At 40.2% G+C, this 27,645-nt stretch overlaps 1 protein-coding gene across 4 annotated transcripts in view; it reads left to right on the top strand.

Moving 5' to 3' along the window:
• Positions 1 to 2,627: 2,627 nt before the first annotated feature.
• Positions 2,628 to 27,645, top strand: part of Atg14 (autophagy related 14) — a 33,775-nt gene continuing 8,757 nt past the window's right edge. For 2 of the 4 annotated variants that reach the window (XM_074067941.1, XM_020182766.2), the window contains exons 1-7: positions 2,628 to 2,879; positions 13,785 to 13,847; positions 15,208 to 15,250; positions 18,130 to 18,211; positions 22,486 to 22,723; positions 25,846 to 26,075; positions 26,575 to 26,692. In XM_074067941.1, coding sequence (XP_073924042.1) covers positions 2,659 to 2,879; positions 13,785 to 13,847; positions 15,208 to 15,250; positions 18,130 to 18,211; positions 22,486 to 22,723; positions 25,846 to 26,075; positions 26,575 to 26,692 — 995 coding nt within the window. In that variant the 5' untranslated portion in view covers positions 2,628 to 2,658. Of the gene's footprint in view, positions 2,880 to 3,051; positions 11,216 to 13,784; positions 13,848 to 15,207; positions 15,251 to 18,129; positions 18,212 to 22,485; positions 22,724 to 25,845; positions 26,076 to 26,574; positions 26,693 to 27,645 lie in introns of those variants that run through there. The other 2 variants (XM_074067943.1, XM_074067942.1) reach the window with 2 other exon arrangements.

The following is a 27,645-nucleotide window of genomic DNA, read 5'->3' on the forward strand; positions in this document are numbered from 1 at the left end:
AACCATGCCTAAGAAACGAAATCTTATTCAAAATGACTCATGTATGTTATTTTGAAAAGTGAACAATTAAGCTTCTTCCAGAATTTGATGGATTCGGGCCTCGGTAGAGGACATGGAGGCACTGTTGGGAGTCAAGGCTTGGCTCTCGTGAGGCATTAGCAAGTGTTCTCTGAAAACGGCAGTGCAGGGAGCTGGCCTTACTCGTGGATTTCGTACACGTGGTTTTGACCAAGTGCAGTCAAAACATAATAAAGAAATTCCAAAAACAAAAACTTTACATTTCCGTGTGCATATTCCACAGCTTAGGGGACGTGACGTGGCTCTGGGCCAGCACCTCAAAATCCTGTGTGATCCACTGTTTCCTTGCCCTTGGTTTTTATGAAAATCCGCCTCCCCAAAAGCAAACGGTGCCCCAAGGCAAGGTAAAAGAGTGTGCGTGACTGACGTGAGCAAGTGAAAACCCGAGATGCGTCCAAAGCCGGACGGTTGCGGGCGGCGGCGTGGGAAAAGTGAATCGAGCATCCGGAGCAGCGCTGCACGCTGAGCTTCCTGCGCATGCGCGGCTGCCGTCAGCCTGGCTCTCCGTGCAACCACGTGCTCCCAGATTCCCAGTGTCTACTGTGTATAAAACCTTCAAATACCTAGATACTACCTTTACTGTCATACCCGGCAGGGCAGAAATTCTTGTCTTTTTTGCCTTTTAAAATACTGAAGAAATGATCCTGGTCATCAGGTCACAGGCACTTTGAAGGATCCTGTGGGGATGCGAATGAAACTTCTTTTGAGGCGAGGTGTGCTGGTACATGCCTATAATCTCATCTACTGAGGCAGAGATTGAGAGGATTGTGCTTGAGACCAGCCTGGGGAAAAAGTTAGCATGATCCCATCTCAACAAACAAGTGAATGTGGTGGTATATGTCTGTAATCCAAGCTCTTTGGGAGATGTAGGTAGGAGGATCACGAGATCTTATCTGAAAAATAATTAAAGCAAAAAAGGCTAGAGGCATGGCTCAAGTGGTAGAGTGCCTGTGTAGCAGCATGTATGAGATCCTGGGTTCAAACCCAGTACTGCCAAAAAAAATCCTTTCATTTTAAACATTCAAAGAAAATTATCTCACTTGAAAATAATTTTTTTAAGGCGGCACTGAGCTTTGATCTTGAGGTCTTAACACTTGCCAGGAAGGTGCTCTATCAGTTAAGCCATGCCCCCAAAGTCCTTTTTGTTTTATTTTTGGAATAGGGTCTCACAGTTTTTGGAGGCCAGGCCTGGACTGTGATCTATTCCTGCTTCCCACACAGCTGGGACCACAGGTGTGCACCACCACATCCAGCTTTTTCTATTGAGATGGGGGGTCTCACAAACATCTGAGGGGCTGACCTACCAGCAGTGATCCTCCTAATTTCCACCTGCCAAGCAGCTAGGATTACAGGAAATAGCCACTGCACCAGCCCAAAGTAAACCTTAGTTTCAGGAACCATTCAAGTTGAGGTTAAGTATTTTGAAAACGATACAGGGAATTTTTGGTTTTTGATCACTGTTGTACTCCTAAAGACTGCTTGTATTTACAAACTGGGTAAGATTTTGGGTAGTGGGGCGAAGGGCTCAGACTGAAGACCTAACTAGGTTGCAGATCACCTGCATTTGCACTTTGTGAAGGTTAAGTGGGAGGAAGGGGTTAGTGTGACTTCTCACCCTTGGCCCTCTGTGGTCTGTGATTGTCTTTCGTCAAGGGGACCTCAGTCCTCCTGTGGGAGTGTGTGACAGCAGGGTAGTGCCTCTTGGTACCTAGGAGGCGGTATGGGACGTGGAAAAAAGGTACCAACAGTTGGCCTGCAGTAACCCTTGAGAACCACTGGTGCAGACGGTTTGGTCCACAAACCCACATTTTCCCCTCTAGTTTAGAGGCATATTCAAAAACTATTACTCTGATACAATGTTAACCTGCCCCCTTGCCTGCCCAGAAAGAAATGTGAAACCCTGACCATCTACCTGGTTCAAATTCTCTCAGAAGAATGGCCCGGGTTAGGGGAAGGGACAGTTTATTAAAATTCAGATTCAGTTTTTGGGGCCAGGCAGGTTATTGCACTTCTGTCATCTCAGCACTTGGGAGGCTGAGGCAGGAGGATCACTAGTTCAAGGTCAACCTGAGCTACATAGGGAGACCCTGTCTCAACAAAATAAATCAGTTTTGGGGAAGACACAATTTTGATTTGCACGTTCAGTTTGGCTTTCACTGATATGGGTAAAGTGTTAATTACTATTAAGCATACTTAATCCTCATGGCATTAGGTACCTACTATAATTACATCCCTTAAACAGGATAGAAACGGGCACAAATAAGTTAAGGAATTTGCTCTAAATCACGGCTATTAAGTAGGTGAGTGAACCAAAACCCAACATACTTCCAAGAATATCCCCTATTCTGTTCCCGGTCCTTCTCCCCAGAACCCTTAGGGCACCGTGTCAGGCAACGGTGTTGGGTTTGTGGACCGCAGTTCTGGTAGAACATCCCAGGGGCGTGGAGACTGCTCAGGTATCGCAGGCCCCGCCCCCGCGCCTCCCACACCCCGCCCACACCTCCAGGCTCCGCCCCCGAGCCCAGGATGCACCTGGTTGAAAACAAAATCCCACGTGACTGGCCCGGCTCTCAGGCCATCATGGCGTCTCCCAGTGGGAAGGGAGCCCGGGCGCCTGAGGCTCCAGGCTGCGGGCCGCGGCTGCTCACCCGGGACCTAGTGGACTCCGTGGACGACGCGGAGGGGCTGTACGTGGCGGTCGAGCGGTGTCCCCTATGCAACACCACCCGCCGGAGGCTGACCTGCGCCAAGTGCGTCCAGAGCGGCGATTTTGTCTACTTCGACGGCCGCGACCGGGAGAGGTACGGCGGCCGCCAGGGCCCTATTGTTTCTTCTGTGTCCTCCAGGCGGGCGACCGAAGCCTGGTGGGCACTTGGGTCCGGGGCCCTCGGAGCCTGGGGACAGGAGGGGGTGGGGAGTAGTTGCTCTGCGCCGGCGCCTTACTGCCAGTGGACAGGGTGGGGGTGGGTTTGCTAGGTGAGGGAAGGTCGTCCTCTCGCCATCACTCACCTGAGAGGAGTGTGACACCACGGTGCTTTTGGGTACGAGGGAAAAAGGAATAGTGACTTTGTGGCGAAGTCTCCCCGTGTTGCTGCTGTAGTGTTGGATTCCTAGTTCTTTGCTGCAGTCCTATTCAGAAGCTTAGTTTAACCTTTTTCTGCTTCTAAAGCACGGTCATAATCGTTCTCTAGACCGGGGACCGGGAGAAAACCAAATAATCAGGTTGGCCTGATAGTTGGCCACAGATGGACCTTATCAGACCTGCTTATTCTGTATCACCCAGAGCTAGGCGGTTGCTCCTTTTTCCTTCCCTACCTCCATACACGATTTTGTGTCTTTAGGGATTTGGAGACGTGTTTTTAGCTTTGTTTTAAAATTTAGACTGGTTCCACATGGGCATGATAGGAAAAAGGAAAAATAAAACACAAAGAAAACTCAGAGCTTCAAGCTTAAGGGAATTGCAATTAGGAACATATTTTGGCTTCTTTTGAAATTTAAACAGAGGGCCACAAGTCCTTGGTTAAGAGAATTGAAAAATTTTAGTATGATTAGCTGCAGTGTCTTCCATTCCCAACTTTCGTTTCAATGATGGTAAGATGGCTCACTTTTTGAGCGGGAAAGTTAAGGTATTTATTCTTTTACAGCAACCCAGTATGTTGTTATCTCTAACATGTCTGAGGAGATGCTCGGTAAGTTCCTTTTTCTAGGATACACAGATAATAATTGTAGAGATAAGAATTAAAATCCAGATCCCCATGTGTTTACTAGACTATACAACCTCTACCTTTGGGACTATCTTGAGATCCTAATATTCCTGTAGTTATGACTGGAGTTCTTTCTTTTTTGAGGATATTTGCATAACAAAATCTCTTTAGTTCATTTCTGTGTTTCATCGATGTGCTTGCTTGATGTCATAAGTGGTAGTTTTAAAATTTTAGCCAGTTTTATTGTAAGAATTCTGGGTATGAGAGGGAAATGTCTGGCTGATGCAGTTTCAGCCAGTTCTGGATCATCTGTCTACACTTTTTCCTAGATACAGTTGCACAATTTAAGTACTACATAGAAGACCACCAGTCTTATCTCCAGACCTCTCTGAAGTCTGGAAAACCACAACCTGTTCAATATCTGTAGTTGATTTTGAAATCCTAACTCCATTTCAACTCCTTTCGATTTTTTTTGTTGTTGTTGTTATTAAATCTGTTCCTTACAGATCATCCCAACCTAGTAAAAGACAATGTCACCCTTCCTTTGTTTAGACTGGAAAAAAAAAATCCTACACTTCTCCTTGACTCTTTCCTTAAGCCATCATGTCTAATCTCATCACCAAATCCTATCAACTCTTTAGAACCTAGCCTAAATCTGATTCTTTCACCATCATCTAGTCTGATCCAGCAGTGATTATTGCTTCTTGTGTTGCTGCTTCCACCCTTGCTCTCCTTAGTGTAATTTCCAAATTGTAGTCAGAAGAATGACTCTCTTCCATTCTTCTATTCAGACCTTCCAGTGGTTTTCTGTTTACCCCAAGTAAAAGCCAAAATCCTGAGCCAAAGTTCTGCATTATGTGTTCTTCCTTTGACCTAATCTCTAATTTTTTTCTTCAGCTATACCACTTTGGCTTTTTTTTTTTTTAATCCAAGAACACTCCTGCCTCAGGGTCTTTACCTCATTCTCAGACTGTTGAAAACACTTTTTTCCCCAGAAATTTTCAGAGCTGTCTTTTGAATCCTCTAGGCCTCTGCTTATATGTTAGACTTTTTTGGATTCTTCAGTTAAACTAGAAGCCTCTTTCTACTTAACCTGCTTTATTGTCTTCCTTAGCACCTATCACCATCTGATGGTTTGCAGTTTAATTTATCTAACTGTTCTCCACTTCAAAGATGTACACTCTATGAGGGCAAGACATTATCTGTTTTGTATAATGTTGTATCCTCACATTTAAGGAATGATTGAGTGAATCTATCTGTTGCAAACTTAGTCTATTCCTGGATCATTTCAGTATCACCTGTCATGATCCATTGGTTACTAAAGCAAGAAACCTGGGAGTTATTTTACATTTTCCTTTTTCTCTTACTTCCTGCATCCATTCCATCATTTCAGCATGACACCGAAATGTATCTTGAATCTGTCCACTTCTAATCCAGGTGCCACCAGGACTGCAGTCCTATGTAGTCTTTCTTCTGCTCAGCCCTCCCCCTCTGCCTTTGGCCCACACATACCAGCCTTAGTAGAAAAGCAAATCAGCTAATGTCATTCTTTTGCTTAAACCTTTCAAGTGGCTTTATACTGCATCTAAAATAAAATCCAATCTCCTTGCCTTGACAAATGAACTCCATGTGACTTGGCTAGACTACTGCTTACCTTTCTAACTTTGTCTGTAAGGTTGAGTTAAAAATGTGGGCTTTGGATTCATGCTGCTTTAGATTGAATCCCAAATCCCACAAGTTGCTATGAGATTTTGAACAAGTTTCTGAACCTCGCCTATGCTTATTTCATTTTGAAAATAGTGAGGTATCTAACTTGAGAGGTTTCTGGAAGAAATAATGTAAGAACATACTTTTAAAGTGCTATGTGTGATGTCTAGCTTATATTAAGCACTCAAAAATAGACTCATGCCATGCTTGCTCCACAATCATGGCTATCACAAACTCTCAGACATATGCAACTTCCCCCACTGGACCTTTCCCATTGCAGATCTCTCCACTTTGAATATTTTTCCTCTATTGGCACCTTGTCTTCCACCTCTGAACTTAAATGTCACTTCCTTAATGAGGCCTTCCCTGACCTTCTGCGCCAGAGTGGGTTCCCACTTCCATCTCTCATCCCATTATTTGCTATCAGAGTACTCTATTTTTCATGGCACCAAGCATGATGGGTAATGTTACTTATTTGAGGGAAATGTCTGCAGCCAGTAATGCCAGTAGAAGGCATTACTTCTGCTTTTGTCTTATCACATTCACTAGCTCAGCAGCAGGGCATAGCACCTAGGTGTGTTATTGAAGGAATGACAAAGACAACACAGTTTTTAAAACTTCGGACTGGAGCTGTTGCTCAGTGGTAAAGTGCTTACCTAGCATGTGTGAGGCCCTGGATTCTATCTCCACCACTGAGACAAATATCTTGTGTATGAATTCCTTGCTAAATCTGAGCATTAAAGTGAATTTTCAGAGGAGGGATATTTTATAGTGGATTTCTTTTTCCTGACCAAGCAGAACCAAGCAAACACCGTAACCATTCTCAATGTAGAGTAAAAACCTTTCAGGGAAAGTGGGGCTGCCACAGTGTCCTGCTCAGCCAACTTCACTTCTCTCCAGCTTTTCTCTTCTGGACTGTGGGGCCCTTAAGAAGAGTGTTTGTTAGTTTTCCTTGTTTCCAGAACATTGCCCAGGGCCTAGTAGGATAAGAGAATCTGAAACCCAGGACCATTGTCCTAAAAGCCACATAATTTTTAATGGATCCTCATTGGGATCATTATAAACATAAGATATTCTGGCAAGTTACAGAGGAGAAAAGCAATTCTCTGCTTTTAAGGAGTTATACCAACTGCTAATAGGCCTTGAACTGTGTGAGCCAAAGGTTGGTTGTGAGCTCTTCTGTTGTCATTGTTTATGAAAAATTCTATATTCTGTACCTGCTTTCAGACTTTCTTGCCTTTTAACTTCATACAAAGCCTCCCACTTACTGTGGAAATCCACTTGGAAAGAAGATATGGTGTCTACAACACCATTTAAGAGTCCTTATTTAACCTCTGATTTCCAGTAAATCAGCCCACTTAGCTGTGCCTACATTCAAGAATGTGATAATATATATCACAGTTCTTAAAAATGTATTTTTTCAGGTTTCATTCATAGACTAGCTGAATATATGGGCTTTAATAGCTTAGCAGTTCAAGTAAAAGTTAGATAGTAAGGCAATAAATCTCATAATAGTTAGGTCCTTTGACTCTAAGAAGGGAACATACATCTTTATATCCTTTTGTATAAGTTTGTCAGAACTCATTACTTTTTTGTTGCCTGGTGGGATAGCTGTTACTCTCAGCCACATCTTTTCCTCATCTCCTGCCACACCCATAGTACTCGGCAGTACTCACTTTGTTCTCTGCTTTTTTATCCACCTTTTAACTTGTATGCTTCCTTAGGAATGAAGAGGAAGAGTATTAAGCAGTACCTCCAACATGGTCTTCTTTGACTCTTGTACTGCTGGATATTTTAAATTATAATCTTTTAATAGGAGCATAATCGTCTGGGTTATATATTTGTCTGACTCCAAAAAAATACCCCTGTTATGCAATAGATGAGTGATAGGTTGAGTAATTTTCTCACTCAAAACTGGGAAGAAATTCATTACCAGTTCATGATAGATGGAGGAATGGGACCAGGATATGATTTGAAGAAGCCAGGGGAATTTGTCTGCTGGGTTAGGAGCCCCGACTTTCAAGTATGGAATAGAAAGATACATTTTAGGATCATATGGATATGGTTTTTTAGGTACATTTTGGGAACAAAACAGCATTATCTTCCAATATTGTAAAAATATCTGATTATACTTTTACCAGGTAACAGGAATATAAGCATTACACAACTTGAGAACTGTGATAAAGAACTAGGAAGAAACTTAAATGTTGCTATAAATTTCAGGGAGAAAGCATAGCCAATGTCCAAAAAGCATATTTCTTTTTAGCCATATCTTTTTGGTTGTCAGTTACTGTGGACTATAAAAATCTGTTGTCTCTGGAGTGCTAGGTTACTAGGCAAACAGAAGAGAGTCTGCATTTGCTAATACTTTTTATTATGTGTCGATAAATACATTGGGTATTGTAGAGCCTGAGTTAAAAGAAAATTTAAACCGGTTACCTGCTTGAAATGAAAAAATTGTTGTCATGAGAATTCAATTCTGTTTTCTGCACTCAGCAGAACAGAAGTCCTACAGGTAACTGGATTCTCCATCTTGAGAAAGTTTGTCCAACCTTACTACTGCTTGATTATGGCCTTCAAGTATGGTCTTAACTCCCATTCCCATCAACAGATGTGAATTTGCTAAGAAAATACAGCTTTTGTATTCAATCCGTATCACTGGCACTCTTCTTTTTTGCTAGTACGAGGGTACTCAGAGACTTGTGTTGCTAGGCAGGTACTCTACCACTTGAGCTACACCCCACAGTCCTTCATTAGGTGTTCTTACTGCAATACCTTTCCAGATTTATTGTGTGTGTGTATAAAAAACAGTCCCTTTTTTTTTAATGCAGATTGAGATGTATGTTGGAGGATTACATATGCTGTAGTGAACCAAGGGCTGGGGTTGAGCCCAGAGAGTCAGTGCCCAGGCCTATGTGTCACTGTGTAAGGATTCCTGGGGTACCTGGCTCTCCCCCCCCAGGGAGCCCTGTCTGCCACTTTACTGGAGTCTAGTAATCCACAGGCCCAACACTCACAAGATTCTCTCCAACACCAGGATAGCTACACTATTTTCAAAGCCTGCCATAACCCAAAAAGAGTTTTCATAATCTAAAGTGTCTTTCAAACACCAAAGCCATTCAGCACTTCATGGAACATAAAATGTGACTGTAGCATTAACTCTGGGATTTACTGTTGTAGTTGATAGGGAAGGGGTACTGAGTTGATAAGATGACAAAATACTCTTGCTGCAAGCTTTGTGCTTACCTGAGTGTGACAGCAGGGGTGGCACATCTCAGAGAGCTGGGTTTTCATGAGTTTGTTTTTAGTGATTGGTCTCCTTCTACCCAGAGCCAGGTGAAAGTCTCCAGCCCTAGTTTAGTCCCTTAAAATATTTTCAGATGAACTAATAGTTGTATCTTAAAACTAAAAATTCACTTCTTTTGATCAAAGTCTTTGGCACTTGCTCATGATCTCCTTGGGGCTGTCCTATGTCAAATGAACGCTGATCCTGATGCTCAGAAGTCACTTCAGGGGGTCCTCCACTTGGGAAATAGTCACTCCTGTTCATCTTGTATCCTATTAACATTTTAGATGTTTCTTCACAGAAAACATAGTTGAATTCAAGTGTTCTGAATTTTGATGCTGATGAAACCATAAATTGTAAGATGTATGTATTTTGGAAAGCTAAATATAAATATGACATTTGAAGTTTTTAAATGTTTAGCTCAAAATACAAAGAATCGTCTCTCTACAACCTAGAGGTATCTCAGTTATAGATGAGGTCTTAGTCCTTAGTATTTTAATTTTTTCTATGCCAAGATGAGATCACATGATACTATTTTGAGGGTTTTTAATGTGTTCAATATACACGAGCAACTTTTACATCAATACATCAGTACTTTTACATTACTTATTCCTTCATAACTGTAAAATTTGTCTTTTTTAAAATCTAAAGTTAGGAACATTCAAAGTCACTTCATTAAAAAATACACAAAATACCCCTTTTATTTTTCTGCCTGTTTACTGTCTTGAAAATAAAAATGAATTTTTCTATTTCCATCCCTGAAAGATGTCTTGATTTAGAGTAAGTTGACTAACATAAGTTTTTAACTTTTTATAGCATACCATCTATATTTTCAGAAGCAGCAGGTGTAGGACTGCCCTATCCCCATTTCATGATCTTTGGTCTCTTCATATGCTCTGATTCTGTGGTTTAATATGTGGTAAGATGCAGAGTAGCTCATTGTAATAAAATGGGAGACTAGCATATCTTATGTACTAAGCATCTGAACCTGATGCTTCAGTTTCTCTTTGATCACAATAGCCACGTTGTGTGGGAGCAGTACTCTCTTTTCACTAGTAAGGAGACCAAGTACTGCTTTTTTCCCCCCATTTTCTATCAACCTACATTTGTTGCATATCTTACTTGCCTCTAAACATTATATCCTTATATGCCATAAGAATTTAAGGGAGAAGGGGCTACAAGGCTTAGTTCAGTGGTTGAATGAATGCTTGGCATTTGTGAGTTCCTGGGTTCAAGCCATCAAAAAAAAAAAAAAACTGGAAAAAATTTAAGGGTGAAAATTTTGGTTAGTAATTCATAACATGTTCAGTATCCAATTCAGTAAGTAGTTAGGATGGAGGTTTGAAGCCAGTCCTGGACAAATAGCTCACAAGACACTATCTCAAAAATACCTAACCCAAAAAAGGGAAGGCAGAGTGGCTCAACTGATAGAGTGCCTGCTTAGCAAACATGAGACCCTGAGTTCAAACCTCAGTACCACCAAAAAAAAAAGTATACAATTATTATAGAAAATTTATATAGAAGAAAACAGATTTTACTCTTATTTTCACAGTTCTGTAATGTTATTTTGTCTTCCAGTGTTTGTGTGTTTCTCTATGTTTGGACTCATATGTATGTAATTTGGTGGGTTTTTTTTAACTCAATAGTTCATAAAAACATACATCTTTGGCAAAAAGATTTTAATGTCCTTCGTGACATTATATAATCATTTAATTAATCCTCCCATCGAAGATTGAAGTTGTTTCTCATTCTTTGCTACTATGACTCACCTTGTGATTGGCACCTTCATACATAAATCTTTTCATATATCTGATTTATTTCTTTAAATGCAATAACTGATTCATAGGTTTTTAATATTTTTTCGGTTCTCAGTTGCTTATTTGAAAAGTTATATTTTTGCCTTTCTTAAAGTATATTATTGTTTCTCAGAGTTTTGTATTTCCATAATCATAGGCACAAAGTACACAATTAGCCCTAGGATGAGGGAAAGAACTGTGCAGACAGGTGGAGGAATTAGTTATTTTATAAAAGGTGCTTTGGTTAGGCCATAGTAAGTGCTCTCAATAAGTGTTATGGTACTGCTAATTAACCCTCACACAGAATTAATAGTACAGATCTCTAAGATGTGCTCATGGCATTGGTAATCCAGGGTAGATTTATGTGATTAGATCTGTGGGTAGTTGCCCATGACTGTAGCCAGGGAACAGAGTGGAATCATGGGACTCAATTACTGCCTCATCAGCAGCGTAGTGCCTTCACTATTAGCTGCTCAGTATATTGAAACACATTGGTGCAGGACAAAGTAATTGCATGCAGTATTTTTTTTTTTTCAGTTTCTTCTCTCTATAATGATTTCTTTCCCTTAACAGGATCAACTGTCAGCCATCCTCATATCTCAACTTGGAAGGTGTCACTCCCAGAAAACTACCTTCAGACCTGAGTTGGGTTGTGTAACCTCTCTCCTAACCACCAGGCTCTGCATACTCATCCGTATCCTCCTTCTTTCCCTCCTCCCCACCCCCATTAGTGTGTGATGTTTATTTTTCTGGGCGTAGGAGTTCCATACATCAGTGACCTGGGGACCCCTTACCCCACCTGGGGCTTGGGTGAGGAAAGGAAGTAATGGCAGAAGGCACACAGTGGCAATGACTGGGAGAAGGCTAGGAAATAAGGATTGAGTGTGTGGTGTGTCCTGGGAAACCCAAAGGAGGAAACTGAGGCTCAGTCAAGACTGCAGACCAGCAAGCAAGCTGTAAGGCAGCTGGTCTTGAGAGCTTGTGCTGATGGTTTCTCTCCTGCCTATAGCAGGACACGGGCAGACTCCATTTTTCCTGGGGGCACAGGACAGGCTGGGAAGGAGCTTTTGTTCCTGGTATTTTCAGATGGCCACTCAAAGGCCTCGTTCATATTGGGGTCACGTGATGGGAGGTGCTGAAGACAGATGCTTCAGATACGGGACCTGGCTCTGTGTCTCCAGATCTGCTTTGTTCCTGACCGTGAGGACCAGGAAGTTATTGTCAAAGTCCTTGACTCAATCTACGTGAAGAGCTTAGTCACTCACCTCCTTGAAACTGCTGGTTTTAATGGTAAACCCCAGCAGGAAGCTGTGTCCATCTCCCATGTACTGCGTCCCAATGGCCAGCTGGGCTAGGATGCCATCCACAGTGCAGATCTTTGTGTAGGAGTCCCCTCCATGGTGGAGTTGCAGTCAGGCATGAATTAGGACTGGAGAGTGGGGAGAGGCCACTGTTGCCCCCTGTTGGTGTGGTTATAAGTTATATGACATATTTTAAAGGGAATATAAAGATAACTGCAGAAATTTTGCATGTATATGTTCTTGGACGTGGCATTTTATCTTATTTATAGAAATTTATCATAGAGAATCTTAATAGCATATAAAGATTTGTGCTCTACAGTGTTCATTTTCATGATTGCTGGTAACAGTGAACTTTCGTAAGCAATAGCAATGTTTGTCAGTAAAGGTCTACATAAATAGCTTTTGTGATATCCACTTAGATACTGAGTACTGTTAAAGGATGAGGAGACTCAGTATGTTCTGGCATGGAGAAAGATACAAGATATTTTGTGAGGCAGACCAGCCTACCTCCCCCATGCTGTTTTAAGATAAAATCCACCACCCCATCCTATCTTAAGATAAAACATGTATCACTAAGTCTGGTTTGAACATGGTGACTGTCTATTTAGCTTTCCAGTTCTTTTTGGGAAACCATATTGACAAAGCACAGGATGGTGGGATGAATCTATTTCCATGAGTGTCGGTTTGGGGAATGCAGAGAATGGATTAGTGTACTGAGTGAGCAAGTGACATGCTGACGCAGCCACATTCCTTGATGTCATCTGCTCTTGAGCTTTGTTAACACCACCTATTTTTAATCTCCTTCATGAAGGATAACATGACTCACAAAGTATTAGGTCCAGTAGGAATCTGAATGCAAGACTTTATCCTCTATGCCAGCCCTTTGCCTGTTTGTCTTGTGAGTTTGTCATTTCCTTTAGATTGTCAGAACATAAATCACATTGCCTCAGTGAGGTGGAATTAAATACTATATTAGTTTCTCATTTTTGAACTGAGGAAAGTAGTATGTCCAAGAATGCACAGCTGCAGAAGAATATATAATTAGATTCTCAGTGTTGTGGAAGATAATTGGTTCTGTGTTGCAGGCATGTGGTAATGCCTGATAATTGAAGAACTTTCTACAGTGATGGAGATGTTCTGTGTCCTTGCTGTGCCTGTTAGCCACATGTGCCTATTGCACTGTGCTTAGTGTACCCAAGGAGCTAAATTCTGCATTTAAATTTAGATTTTCTCATTATAGGTTTATAATTCTATCATGTTATATTGCTTGATTGCCTTATTTATTTCTCTATTAATTTTTAGTACCACCTTTGTGATACATGAAATGGTTTGCTTTTTTGTTTAACATTGTACATTATCAGTGTTAAATGGTAATGTCATGATTGGATTATGTTATCCCTTCCACTTAGAATGTCTGTACAACAAACTTAAACAAAATTAACAGCAATGTGATGCCCCTTCCTTTTGGTAACTTTTATCAAGTAATTTGTAATCTTGCAATGACCAGTGATAAAATTAGTGGAAAAATTGTATTTTAAAAATTATACTCAGTTTACAGGGGAGGGCGAGATAAAGTTTAGCAGTTAAAATACAACACAAGCCTCAGTTTTTTTGTATTCAAATTTATTTGACTGTTCTGATGTGCATGTTTCTGAAAGCAGTCTGGGGTGGGGGACAGACAGGGTAGAATCTAACTGGGGCTGGTGGAGTAGCTCAAGTGGTAGAGCATCTGCCAAGCAAGTGTGAAGCCCTGAGTTCAAACCCCAGTGCTGCCGTATAAAAAGTAGTTAAAATAACTGATGTAAGTAGCTGTGTGCATCCCATTGAGAAGTCACAAGTCTACTTTCAGCACAGTGAGATTCCCACAAATCTGCAGAAATGATCATTTCAAATAAACCACCTTTTCTTATAGGTTTATTGATAAGAAGAAAAGGTTAAGCCAACTTAAGAGCAAGCAAGAAGAATTTCAGAAAGAGTGAGTTTTTTTGCTTTTTAATTGGGGTAGTTGTCTGTCACAGTGTGATTTAATCTGCTTTGTTTAGCAATTGTGTAATTAGTGAGTTAGCTTACAGTCTTTTAAAGTGTGGGAAAGGAATATATTTGAGAGAAGTGAAGCAAGAGAGAGTATCAGATTTCTAGAAAACGGTGGGCTCAGACCTGGTGCCTAGTACAAAGTAGGCAGTCAGTATTTGGACAGATGAGGCAAACCCCTGGTCTTGATTATTGGTGTGTGGCAAGTGGGCCCACAGCAGTAGGCTTGGTTAGAGTCTTGCACGTTACTGCTGTCATTTACCTTTCTTCTTCTCTATCAGTTCTGTGCAAAGTGTGATTGTATAGATCAGATTTCAGTAACTGTAAATAATGGTTAAAACGTGGATTCTTGGAATGCTGACCTCAAAAATACTGTGATATGCACCCTGGAGAATCTCTCACCCCTGGGTTTGAGAATTGTCCTATACAATCTTCTGCCTCAAACTCACCTGGTCACTGTTCTGCAGACAGACTGTAGGCATTTGCCTCTCACTTTAGTGCTCTTCTTCCTTTTTCTGCAGGTCCTCCCCCCATTGCACCAGGGATCTTCACGAGTTTTCTGCAAAGCCTTCCCAAATTAGACTGATAAAGAGGTCTGACTCCACTGGTGAAAACAGTTGCTATCTGTGCCAGTGATTCCCACAGAAGTCTACCATGGTCTGAGAAAAACATTTAAGAGCAGAGGAACTCTTCCTATGAAATCCTGAATGTATTTAACTCAGCAGTTTCTCTAGACTATTCCATCACAAAAACTTTGTTTTGTTTTTTTTTTTTCTCAGAGAACACTTTATTCTATAGGATAGATTTTCAGAGATGCTAGTTTGTGCCACTTCTTTGGGAACTAACCATTATATTTTAGATCATGAATTCTTTTGCAACTATCATTAATTATGACTGATGGGAATTGTTGACTATGACTGAGGACAAGGCTAGGGCTGTTCTGGAAGTTTATCTTTAATATAAATAGGAAGGGTCTTGGTAGTGTTATAAGAGCAAAAGGAAGGAAGGAATTTGGAAAACACTTTCAATGCCAAGTCCCACTTTGGTGTTTGTAGCCATTTCTGAACATTTACTTTACAAAGTTTATTTTAGCTGGGTGCAGTGTTGTGCTCCTGTAGTCCCAGCAGTCAGGAGGCTGAGGCAGGAGGATCACTTGAGCCTTGACCAGTGTTGGCACATAGCCAGACCTACTCTCAAAAATAAAAGAAAAAATGAAATAAAATGATAAAAGTTGATTTTATATTTTTGAACTTCACAAAATTTTATTTCAAGAGCTTTCTTTTGTATGTCCCTTTCCCATACAGAGTATTAAAAGCTGTGGAAGGAAAATGGATAACAGATCAATTGGTAAGTTTAAAGAAGTATTTAAGTAAATATTATTTATGCTTAAGGCTACATGTTTCTAAGTTGGCAGAGCTTAAATGTTGACTGTGACTTGGAATTTGATTTTGAATTTATTTGTATCACTTTTGTCAGTCTTCTATTTAAATATGTTTGTAGTGTGACCCTCTCAAATATTTTGTCAAAATACCAAAAACGGAGTATAGGCAATTAAGGAGCCATCACAAAGGGTGATTATGAAATCTGGTATTGGCATAGGAATACAAAAGGAATGGGCCATTCTTTTTGCAAAAATTGTTCATAATAAACATACTCCACATAGATTAATAATTACGTTAAAAGAAAATGCTGGAGAGTATTTTGATAGATTACATAAAAGTTTAAAAGATCTGTATATTAAAGATGCTAAAGATTGACGGTTAAACTCAGAAAAAAATGGATACACATCTGGAAACAAGGAGTTTGATAACACGACACTTTCCTTCCCTATTGATGGGAATATTTGTCAGCACATTCTATTTGGGACAGTTTGTTGTTATGGTGGTGGTTTTTAAAGACCACATGTAGTTTATCCAGCAGTTTTCCTCTTAAGGAAATGCATATGAATGCAGAGACACCCTGAATCCATTCTCACATAAGGGTAAAGAAGATGATTATTTGTGCTCTGTTAGTATGTAAATACTCTAAATGCTTATCAGTCAGAAGTTGATAAGGCATATATTATTATATGCCTGTTTAAAAAAAAAAAGCAGACTTTGTATTCATGTACTGAAATGTCACACTGAATCCCATAAATTCATGCAGTTACTGTGTCAATTAAAATTTCTTTTGATGCTTCCACTGTGTGTATTTTAAATGTAAATGTACTCTAAAATATGAAAAGATGCATATCAAACTTTAGCTTTAAGAGATTACTCTTGGAGGCTGGGGGCTGGGGTGTAGCTTCATGGAGAAGTACATGCTTAGCATTGAGGCCCTGCATCCTGACAAATACTCCTGAAGAAAGGAAAGAAGCCAGGCTGACAGTCACATTTCCTTTTATTCTTCTCAAGTGTTTCATTTTTCAATAAGCATCATGTATAATTTTGCATTGCCTTTAAAGAATGTTTGTGATAGAAGTAAATTTTGCATATGTAATAAATGTTATAAGTAAAATATGTTCCATGGAAATTTTTTCTAAGATCTTGTATGTCTAATACCAGAAACTTTAGTATTAGTCAGACACTGGTGGCTCATGCCTGTAATCCTAGCTACTTGGAAGGCTGAGATCCAGAGCATCATGGTTCAGAGCCAGCCTGGGCACATAGTTTGTAAGACTCCCATCTCCAAAATAATCAGAGAAAAATAGACTGAGGCATGGCCCCAGTGGTAGAGTGCCTGCTTTGAAAGTGCAAAGCTCTGAGTTCAAACACAAGTCCCACCAAAAGAAAAAGAAAACCTTTAGTATTGATACTTAAAGACTTTTTAAAAAAGATGTACATATCTCATTTCTTAGTTTTAATTTTTTTTTCTGAGCCCATCAGACCCCTTGAATCTGTTCTCAAATGTCTTTATGGTGTTGTAGGATGGCTCAAACAGAGACACAGGACACCAAAGCTTTCAGGAAGCAAGTTTATTAAGCAGACCAGCAGTGACTCATGGACTTAAGTCCAAAGGCTGGCCCTGAGAACAAAGGGGGATTTCCTTATATATCATTTAGAGCAGGTTACAGAAATGGAGGGAAGGTACAGCTTGACCCATAATGGTCACATATTATTTCATTGGCTATTTTAAACTGTGGGGCGAGGTGACCCTTTTCTGGTCTCACCCCAGGTGCCACTTGATATTCCTCAAATCTGTTTTTTGTTTGTTTGTTTGTTTCATTGTTGTACTCATTATCTCCCTCATTGTCTCTTATCTCACTTCCCCCTCCCTGCCTTCCTGCCACAATGGTTCCAGAAGAATTTAAGAGTTTCCCCCACTGTCACATTCCACATTCCTGCCATCTGTTCTATGTTTAAATAAGTGTTAACACTGTAAATATTTAAATATCATTTTAAACTTTTAATTACCACAATTATGGAGGCATTAGAGAATAATCATACGTTTTAATGTAACTAGTAGGTCCATTTCTGTTGATTCTTTATTCATTTTAGAGGTAACTATACCTGGCCCCATATCATTCCTGATAATGTGAAGAGACAGTTTCATGTTTCATATGATTTTCTAAGGCATTTCATAAAGTTTTACTTGCATTATGTACTTAAAAAAAAAAAAAAACTTACTTGGAGGCAGTTTTTATTACAGTGCACCGATGCATACTTACTGGGTAAGATGATACAGTAGGCCGCAGTCTCCGCAACCATCTGGGAATGGAGAGCAGTGCATCTGTATGACTTTGTGATGATGCATATATTCTGAATCTACATTGTCCAGATAGTAGCTACTGGCTGTATGTGGTGTTGACACTGGACATGTGGGTATTGTAAGGACAGTATTTTTGTTTTATGTGATTTTAATTGAACTTTAATTAGCTACATATGGTTAGTAAGTAGCTATATAATAGACAGAGCAAGTTTAAAGAATGTCCTTCAACATTTTTCTTTGTGCTCATTGACCAAGGGAAAAGAACTATGTAAATTTCTTTCTCTAAATTTCCTGCAACTACTGCATACAACCTGAAAAATGTTTTCTGTTTTGTAATTCACCATAGTTAGGAAAGCTGTAACAAATGTAGTTACCTCAGTCTTTTCTTCCTTACGTTTTCTAAAATAGACCTGAAAATAAGCATCGATGTCAGGTAGATAATTCAACTAATCACAAGAGATGAACATTTGTGATATTTATTACAAATAAATATGTATTTATTACATACATGTATGTATTTATTACATACTTTTTTTCAGAGATGGAAAATAATGTCTTGCAAGATGAGGATTGAACAGCTGAAACAAACGATATGTAAAGGAAATGAAGAAATGAAGAAAAGTAAGTAATTCTCCTCCTTCCCTCCAGAGCTAACAAAGGAGGGGCTCATGTGGAATTTCATGGGATTAATAAACTAGAAGGACAAAGAGAGGTGGATTTGGGTCAGTAGTGACTTGGAGAAATTTACTACATGTTGAAAATCCCTTATCTGAAATGCTTGTAGCATTTCAGATATCACCATTTCAGATATCAGATTTTTTTGGTACATGCAATATTTGCATGTACTAAACACCTTATTCACCCAGTCTTGAGGTAATTGTGTCTGGTATTTTTAATGTGCCTGCATTTTGACTGCAGCCTGTCACATGAAGTCAGGTGTGGAATCTTCTACTTGTGGCCTTTTGTCAACAAAGTTTGGATTTTAGAACATTTCCGACTTTCTTATCAGGCCTTCTTTCTCCTTTTAAGGCAGTTGTCTAATATAAATACAATTATAAAGGCCTTTAATAACCTGCTACTTTTGTCAGTTGAAAAGTTAGGAAGGGTAATTCAGCTGAGAACGTGTGTTTTGCATGCATGACGCCCTTAGTTTGATCCTTAGCACCTTTAAGAAAAAGATGAACAACGTTGGGCTAACTTGTGATAATCATTAGCTCATGCCAGAAGCAGAGAATACTGGCTTTTCTCCTTTAGTCAATTTCCTACATATTTTAATGTAATTTTACATTAGATTCAAGCACTTCACACTTTATCATTGGTGGTTGTCAAAATTTGAATCCTTTTAGGAATCCAGCATCCTTAGAAGCATTTCTAAAGACCAGCATTTAAAGTTTAGAGTGAGTCATCATCATGCCTCATGAATCCCCTTTCTTGTCTCCTTGTTGCTTTTAGGAGCAAGTATTTAATAGTGGTATATAATGATGATGTAAAAGCTTCCTTTGAAAATTGTCCTAATGAGGAGCTCTTTTGGAGTTGCACAGGATAGAATAGGAAGAGAAACAAGGGCAGAAGGTGCTTGGAACTGCATACTGCCAGTGAGCCTTGAGTTTTGCTTGTGTCCTCCAAAGGCTTGGGTTCAACAGCAGCATGGGATCTTAATGTTGGCTCACCCTCTTTCCCCACCCCTCCACAGCATTCAACCGTGGGGCATCTGAACCTTCTGAAGTTAGAACATACTGAGGGAGGCACATTTTTCTAATGAGCATGTTTAAAACTGTGGTCAACAATTTTTTTTTCAATTTTGAATATTCAACTTTATCCATAATTCAGAAGCTTTTCAGGGATATTTGATTCTTCAGACAATAATTTTTCTTTCTTTTTTTTCTTCTATTTTATCATTTTTACATTTACTTACATGTGAATGCATTGTTTGTGCCACCTTCCCCTCCCCCCTTTGTCGTCAACAGTTTTTAACAGGTTCTTAAACACCAAAACAACAACCACAGAAAATAGTAAAACACAGTTCCAAAGCAGTAGACCTCATAACATGGTTTCCATCCCTAGCACATCATCAGAGTACCCTGTTAATCATTTTAAAATCTAGGCAGAAAATTCTGGGATCCACCCTAGACTTAGGAAAATAATCACACGTTTGAATGTGATGATTTTGTATGGCTGTGTTGAAGAAAAAAGTTCCTCTTATTCTGGATTTCTGTACTGCTCTTGTCATGACTGGCAACAATTTGCAGATTGGCCAGACCCGCTGGCCTCATTTTGAGCAGCTCTGCTTTGGGTGGCTCTGATGATACACTCGTTTTTTGGGGAGGAGGGGAGAGCACTGGGGTTTGAACTCAGGGCCATGTGCTTCTAGGCAGTGCTCTACCACTTGAGCCACTGCCCCAACCTTTCTTGCTTTAGTTTATTTTTCAGGAAGAGTCTTACGCTTTTTCTCTGGATAGTCCTTAGACTCTGATCCTCCTACCTCTGCCTCCCAAGTAGTTGGGACTACAGGTGTGTATTACTATTCCTAGCTTGGGAACTACTGCTCTTTAGAAGATAATGTGGTCTTATTCCTAGCCAGACTCAGACAGTTTTGCAAACAGCTTTCAAGGAGTGAGTAGATTCCAGTAGCAATACATGGACTCAAGGTCATGAATTAAGAACTTGCTTCCTAGTAGTCTTGTCTTTTTTTTTGTTTTTAAACTATGTTGTTGAAAACTATGTTGTTGAAATACCACGTTTGTGAAAAAGCACAGGTTATAAATTATAGAACTTGATAACTTACTTCTCCATTCTCCTTTACTTTAAGATTTCATAGTACAGTAAAATAAAGATATTGCTTTGCATAGATAAGGGAAGTGGGTATGTGCAGTTGCAGGGTTGAGTTGATCTGTGCTACAGTCAGTTACTTACTCAAAGAAGCAAGAGAGTGGGCAGGAGAGAAGGATGACTCTTGAGTTCCAAGGCTGCACTAGTTGCAGATGGGATGACTGATTTTCTGCCTTCTAGGATAGGTTATGATTCTAAATTTGAAATAGTCCTGACTTAGGTGGACATACTGATGTGAACACCTGTAAAGAGCTCAGTAGAGATCATGAAAGCACATGAGCTTGTTGGAAATTCAGCTTGTGATAGAACCAAGAGACTGACATCTTTAGGACATTCATGTTGAACAGAGGCGCATTTGAGAAGAATCAAAACAGTAAGAAATCTCATTCCTGTGACTGAATACCTAGGTTCAGAGGCCATCAGAAAGACAGGGCAATTTGGGTCCACCAACATACAAGATGCTTGTAATATGTATTCTAGTCAGGAGATAACAAGGCTGCCATGCGACTGGAGTCCAAGCGCATTGCTGAAGAGTTCTAAGGAACAGAATGTCTGGGAAGCACTTGGGGAGGAGGGGGGTTCTGAGTGAGAAAAATCTGGAAATCATGGGAAATACAAGTAAATAGGGAGCGTTTCCAAAGAGACATTGATTTGAATGAGTGGGTTTGGGGAATGGTGATGGGCTCAGTGTTCATCCAGTCATCTCCACATGTATTTGAGTTCAGTCTTATGGAAAGGATCAAAAGTATGGGGTAATTAAAGTAGCATAAAGGGTATGTGGAAGGGAGCTATAGAATACATACCACTTTAGAGGTGGCCTGGGGGTTCAGGAGTTTGGTCTGTCTTTAAGAACTGCTGAGACCAGGCATGATGGCTCAGGCCTGTAATCCCAGCTATTCAAGAGGTAGAGATCTGGGAGATTGACCATCAAGGGATTGATTAGGAATCCTAGCTACTCGGGAAGCGGAGACTGAGAGGATCTTGGTTCAAGGCCAGCCCCGGCAAAAAATTTGAGAGATCCCCATCTCAACAAAAAAAATCTGGGCATGGTGGCACATGCCTGTCATCCCAGCTACAAGAGAGGCTTAACTGGGAGGATCACAGTCCTGAACAGCCTGAAGAAGAAGTGTGAGAGCCTACCTGAAAAATAATCTCAAGTGGTAAAGCACTTGCCTAGCATGCATAAAGTCCTGAGTTCAAACCCTGGTACTGTGAAAACAAAATAAAACAAAAAATTGATTAGTCAGTGGACAGTTTTAAAAAATAGAGAAGTAGGGAAACTGACTTGAAATGTATGAAGAGGAGGTTTTCCCAGAAAAAGTATGAGCTTGGTTTTAAATTTCACTATGTGATTGCTAGATGTCTGTCTCATAGTATATACCTTGTTTTTGTTACTCAAGTAAAGTTTAGCTTCATCCTGGCAAGACTCAGGTTCCAGAACCTCAAGGAGCTCTACAGGTGGAACCTTAGTCTGCGAAGGCTAGGGGGTGCCCCCCTCTCCTGATCGTATGGCTAGGCTTTTGTTTTTCTTGCAGCACGTTCGATACTGGGCTTTTCGTGTTCCAGATAGCTCACTAGATACGTGCATCTATCCTGTTGGGTGCTGCTGCACTCTGTTGTGTCTTTGTAGAGCTCCTGACCTATATCTGTTGCCCATCCTCCTGTGCTGCATGATCACCTGCTGCAAAATTATCCCTGGGTTCCTTGATTGTAATCCAAGGCACACCAGAGGTTTCTAAGGAAAATCAGACAACCAGTAAGTTTTCAAACTTGAATTAGATGTCTTTCTGTCCAGCATGACTGTTGTTAGGTACTCACTGTAAACTTGATGATTACTGAGTGACTCCCATGATTACAGTGGAGATTAGTAGTGACTATTTTTGCTTTAATATAACATCACCTTGAATTGAGCTCTCCATTTTCACTGAATGAACAGTAGTTGGTTTTATTGCAATTTTGTTTCAGTGGCAGTTGCAGGAGAACACTGAATGCTTATAGGGTGGGCTTCTGTAGTACACAGGAACTATTTACAGAGGTAATGGTTGGGTCTGATTTGTTTATCTTAGATTCTGAAGGCCTTCTCAAAAACCAGGAAGAGAACCAGAAACTTTACAGTCGAGCACAACGGCACCAACAGAAAAAGGAGAAGATTCAGAGGCACAACCGCAAACTTGGTGACCTGGTAGAAAAAAAAATGATTGACTTACGAAGTCATTATGAACATCTGTCAAATCTTCGGCGCTCCCACATACTAGAGCTCACCTCTGTCATTTTCCCAATTGACGAAGTGAAGACTGCTGTGAGGTACAGTAAGCAACCTCCCAGTGCTGTTCTTTAAGGGTGTCAGCACCTCATTTATTGGGACTCATTCTAGGGTCATTAGTTTTCCTGGTAATGAAACCTGTCTTTTTTGCTTCAGCAACAGTACATTCTACACAAAGTTGGGGTGGGCCCACTTGTGTACTGTCACAGAGTTTCCAGGTGATGTTCTGACTCACACTCCTGGTTAAGAACCATCTGCTGGGTCTTGTGACAGTCCCAGCCAGGCCATTTACTAGTTGTGTGTTGAGGCACATTCTTGAACCTATCAGTCTTACTTCCTTACATGGGGATTGAAAAATGCCTGTTTCACAGATAAATCATGATCTAATATGTAAGAAAACACCTAGTGCTTGGAGTCTCTTAGATGGGGGTATCAGATGTTGCCTTAGCCACTTCCTGGTTATTTATTGTATTAGCTGCTGTCAAGACTGAGTACTGTGATTTTGGTGCTGTTCCCTCTGAAATCTGGGATGGACAAGACCATGTCCCCCACCTGGCTACTTATCATAGTTACCTGGGGGCTTTTGAAAAATACAGGTTTCAGCAGTCACAGCTCCAGCCTACAAGTTCATCTCACAGCACTTCTGCAAAGCTGCTGTGCTGATCAGCATGCTTAGAAACTGCCCCTGGGGGGCTTGCATATGCACTCATGAGCCCCACTTCTCTGCTGGCTGTCACTCTAGCACCTGTACCGGCATCTGACTAGTGGACTACTGCTAGTCTTGTTGACAAAACTGGCTTCCAAAAAACCAAAAGATCTGATTTTTGCTTCTACCTTGAAAACCTCTCTCTGACTCTTGCCAAGTAATTTGTCATTAGTAAGAATTGGTAAGTAGAAAAATTTAAAGGCAGAATTGAAATACAGAAGAATAGAAGGTCCACAAACAAAAAAAAAAGTTGGGTGATCCAAAATTTGGTATAAAGACATCTGGCCAGGTCTTTGAGAGAGAAAATTTGGTTGAACAGAGAAACCTTATGCTAAATTAAATTCTGATGGGTCAGCAATATCAACATTGAAACACATTACAGCACACAAAGACTTAACACTCCATTCCAGATATCAGGAGAACAACAGCTGAAGGCAATGCATGATCCTTAATTGGACCCAGAAAAAGGATACTAATTCAAAAGAGCTATACACTTGAATAAGCTATGGAGATGAATTAGTATTGTAGCTGACTTTGATCACTGCATTTTCCTGAGTTGGTAATTTAAGGAAATTGAGTGACGTATATACAGGAGAACTTTAGCCAACTTTTCCATTAGGCTAAAACTTTTTCAAAAGGAAAATATGTGTACAGGTAGTCATTTGCAGGTAACAACTTTTCTGGTCAACAACTGATCACATATACAACAGTGGTCCCATAAAATTACATCCCTAGCCGTTGTTAGAGCTATCTTAGTTTGTGATATTTTCAAAACAGTGAACTCACTTATGAATTTTTCAGAACATATCCCCTCTGTTAAGCAACACATGACTTTGTGTGTGTATATGTACTAGAAGAGAAAAGATGAACACACACTTTCTCTTCTATGTCCATGCTGGTTTAGAATCTTTTTCTGTGTATTATTTATACATAAACGTTTAAGTTGGTGGTTTTGGAAGTTTTATCTCATAATAAGACTGCTCATTCATTTGCATTTTTCTAAATATCTTGAATTGGAGAAGAAAGGTAGAAGGTACAGCTTAGAATTGATCATGGTACACAGCCCCCAGACTTGCCTATTGAGAACCACTGGCCACACAGTGCAGTGTAAACTCAGAAGGCCCTTTCCAGGCTGTTGCTGCCTACTACTTTTCCATTGCCATCCTCTGTGCATCTTACTCCGGCCACACTAAACATCTCTGTTCCCCAAGCCCGTTGTTCTTAACCTTTTAGTGCACAGAAATTACTTTGATTTTTCATGGGGGATTTCTCTTCCACCTTTTAGGGCAGCAATTTGCTTTTGTTTGTTTCTTTGTTGGTTTGTATGTGACAGTGTCTCACTATATAGCCCAGGTTTTGCCACCCTTCTGCCTCAGCTTCCTGGGTGCTGGTATTATAGGCATGCACCACCATGCCTAGCTACCCAGCAGTTCTTAAAGTGTGGTCCACAGGTCTCTGAGACTTTTCAAGGAATCTGTACAGTCACAGCTACCTTTACAATACTAATACATTTTCCTTTTTCATGGTGTTGACATTTGCAACTCTGGCTCAGAAACCATGAGGTAGCGTCAAACCTCAGGTATCTTGACATATTTCAAGGCAGTGCAGAAATAGTCGTTATAGTCTACTATGCACTTGCAGTTTAAAAAGAAAGCTAGTTTCGCTTAATGTCAAAACAACATTAAAAACATTTCAATAGTAAAAATAATTTTTACTGTTGAAGCAGTAAAAATTATTTGATCAAATCTTGACTCTTGAGTATCCGTTATCTTAACATGTACTGTATGATGAACCAGGAAGTGTGCATAAAGCCCTCTTGCCACATATTGGGAACCATGGTTGGCTTAAGGAAAGCACTTAAGTGTTAATAACTTGCAAGCTGAACTAGCTGCTTTGTTTATAGGACACTTGAGAAAGCAAGTGAAAGACTTGATAAAAATGTAAAACTGTCACTTTCCACTAATTGTTTTGAAAAATAAGAGAATTTTAATAGAAATATGCTATGTTAACATAATGGGTTTATCATTGTTTTTAATAAATGGATAAAGTTTTCTCAAATTTCTTTTTTTTCCGTTAGTGCTACTGCAGTTTGAACTTGGCTTCAAGCTTGCTAGGCAAGGCGGCTGCTGCTCCACCACTTGAGCAGCCCCCAGCCCTCAGTTTTAATTTCAAATGCAGTAGTCCAGCAGTCTAACGCATATGAGCAAAACTTATTGGGGATCCTGAAATTTTTAATTGTGTAAAGAAGTGTTGAAGCCATGTAACCTAAGAATCTAATCCTCAGGCCGTGGCTCCTGGTGCCATCTGCCTCACACTTGCCGGGGCTTCATCTCTGATAGTAATGACTTTTCTGTGTGTTGCAGTTAAATTCCTGTGCTCATGTACAGCTTTCCAATGTCCTCATGCACCTGACAGGCAGATTGCCTCCCCTTAAAAGCCTGTCTCTTGATTTTTTAGAGATCCTGCAGATGTGTCTTCAGAGAGTGACAATGCCATGACCTCCAGCACCGTGAGCAAGCTAGCTGAAGCCCGCAGGACGACTTACCTTTCTGGCCGATGGATCTGTGATGATCACAATGGTGATACCAGCATAAGCATCACAGGGCCTTGGATTAGTCTCCCTAACAATGGGGATTACTCTGCCTACTACAATTGGGTGGAAGAGAAAAAAACAACCCAGGGTCCTGGTAAGAAGCAAAATATTCTTTAAAAATTTGTAGGTATTCATGTATGTTTTGTTTGTTCATTTGTTGTTTATTGTTGGACATAGAACACATGTGTGCATGCTAGGCAAGTGCTCTACTTCTGAGCAACAACCCTAGCCCATGTTTTTTTTTGAGACAAGATCTCACTATGTCACCTAAGCAGGCCTCCTGCCTCTTCCTCCTGGGTTTGCCAGCACACCTGGCTGAGTTGGCAGTAATTTTCTTGATAATACATTATCAGGTCCAGTTGACTCATATTTTTATTTAATTTACGCCTAGCCTGTTTAAGCTCACTTGCTTATGTTACATTCCACTCAGTAAAAACAAACCATGGACCGTTTATGTTTAGCCATGGAATAAGGAGTAAAACTTAACCATCAGTAAGGTAATGCTAAAATTATAACTAGTAAGATCTTGGTTCATTAATATTTTTGCTGAAATTGGAGGTACTTTGTGTGTGATCTCTGTCTTCATTCTTTAGACATGGAACATAATAACCCTGCCTACACCATCAGTGCTGCGCTGTGCTATGCCACTCAGCTGGTCAACATTTTGTCTCATATGCTTGATGTCAATCTTCCCAAAAAACTGTGTAACAGGCAAGTAATTGAAGGGATGATGTCATTTTATTACTGACTTCTTAAGTTTCTGTTATGTTCATCTTTATTCCAGTTAAACCAAAACCATGAATTTTAGTAATTACCAAGTCAGAAAAGGTCTGGGTCTTGATTAATTTTTAAAAAATATATTTAAATTTGTTTCTTTGTCTTAAAATTGCACATGAAATCTGTGAAGGCCACACAGAATCCACTCCTGGAAAAAACAATAAAAAGAAAAATCAGGATATTCAGAGAATATGCTACAGATTCTCATGTATAAAAACCAAGTGAACTGTAATAGTTGGATTATTTTAAAAATAAAAGCCTCGTGTTTAAAATTTAAAAAGAATATAGATACAGTGCACACAGTTCCCATTAATACCTTTTTCTGACCCTCTAGTTATTCTTACATTTCAAATACAAACCTCTTACCATCTCCCCTAAACTTAAATGATAGCATGCTAAAGTAAAGTGTTTTTTTGCACTTTGCTTTTTAAGTCTTTATCTCAAAATAACTACTGAGCACCTACTGTGTGCCAGACACTGTTCTGGGCATGGAGGGGGGCACATTGGTGACAAAAACCAATCTTTGCCCTCTTGGAGCTTATATTTGAATGGAAGGAAGGCAAATAATAGCAGTGTTCAGATGGTGATGAGTGCGTGGAGAATAGTGAAATGGTAAGATGGAATGTGGCCACGGGGAAGGATGAGTGTGAGTGGATAAACCTAAGGCAGGAAGGGAGCAAGCCATGGATGGGGACCTAAGGAAAGAGCTTGCAGGTAAATAGAATGTCAAGTGCAGAGCTCTGGGAAGTCTGAGTTCTGAGACAAGCAGGAGAGAAGGGGACAGAGGAAGAGAGGAGCACAGATCTTGATCTTGTGGCGCCTCGTGGGGCCTCGTGACACTCTGCGCAAACTGGGCAGTTGCTGAGGTTCCTTTGTTTACACATACC

This window comes from Castor canadensis, chromosome 3 (genome assembly GCF_047511655.1).
Source record: "Castor canadensis chromosome 3, mCasCan1.hap1v2, whole genome shotgun sequence".
Classification (NCBI taxonomy): Eukaryota; Metazoa; Chordata; class Mammalia; order Rodentia; family Castoridae; genus Castor; species Castor canadensis.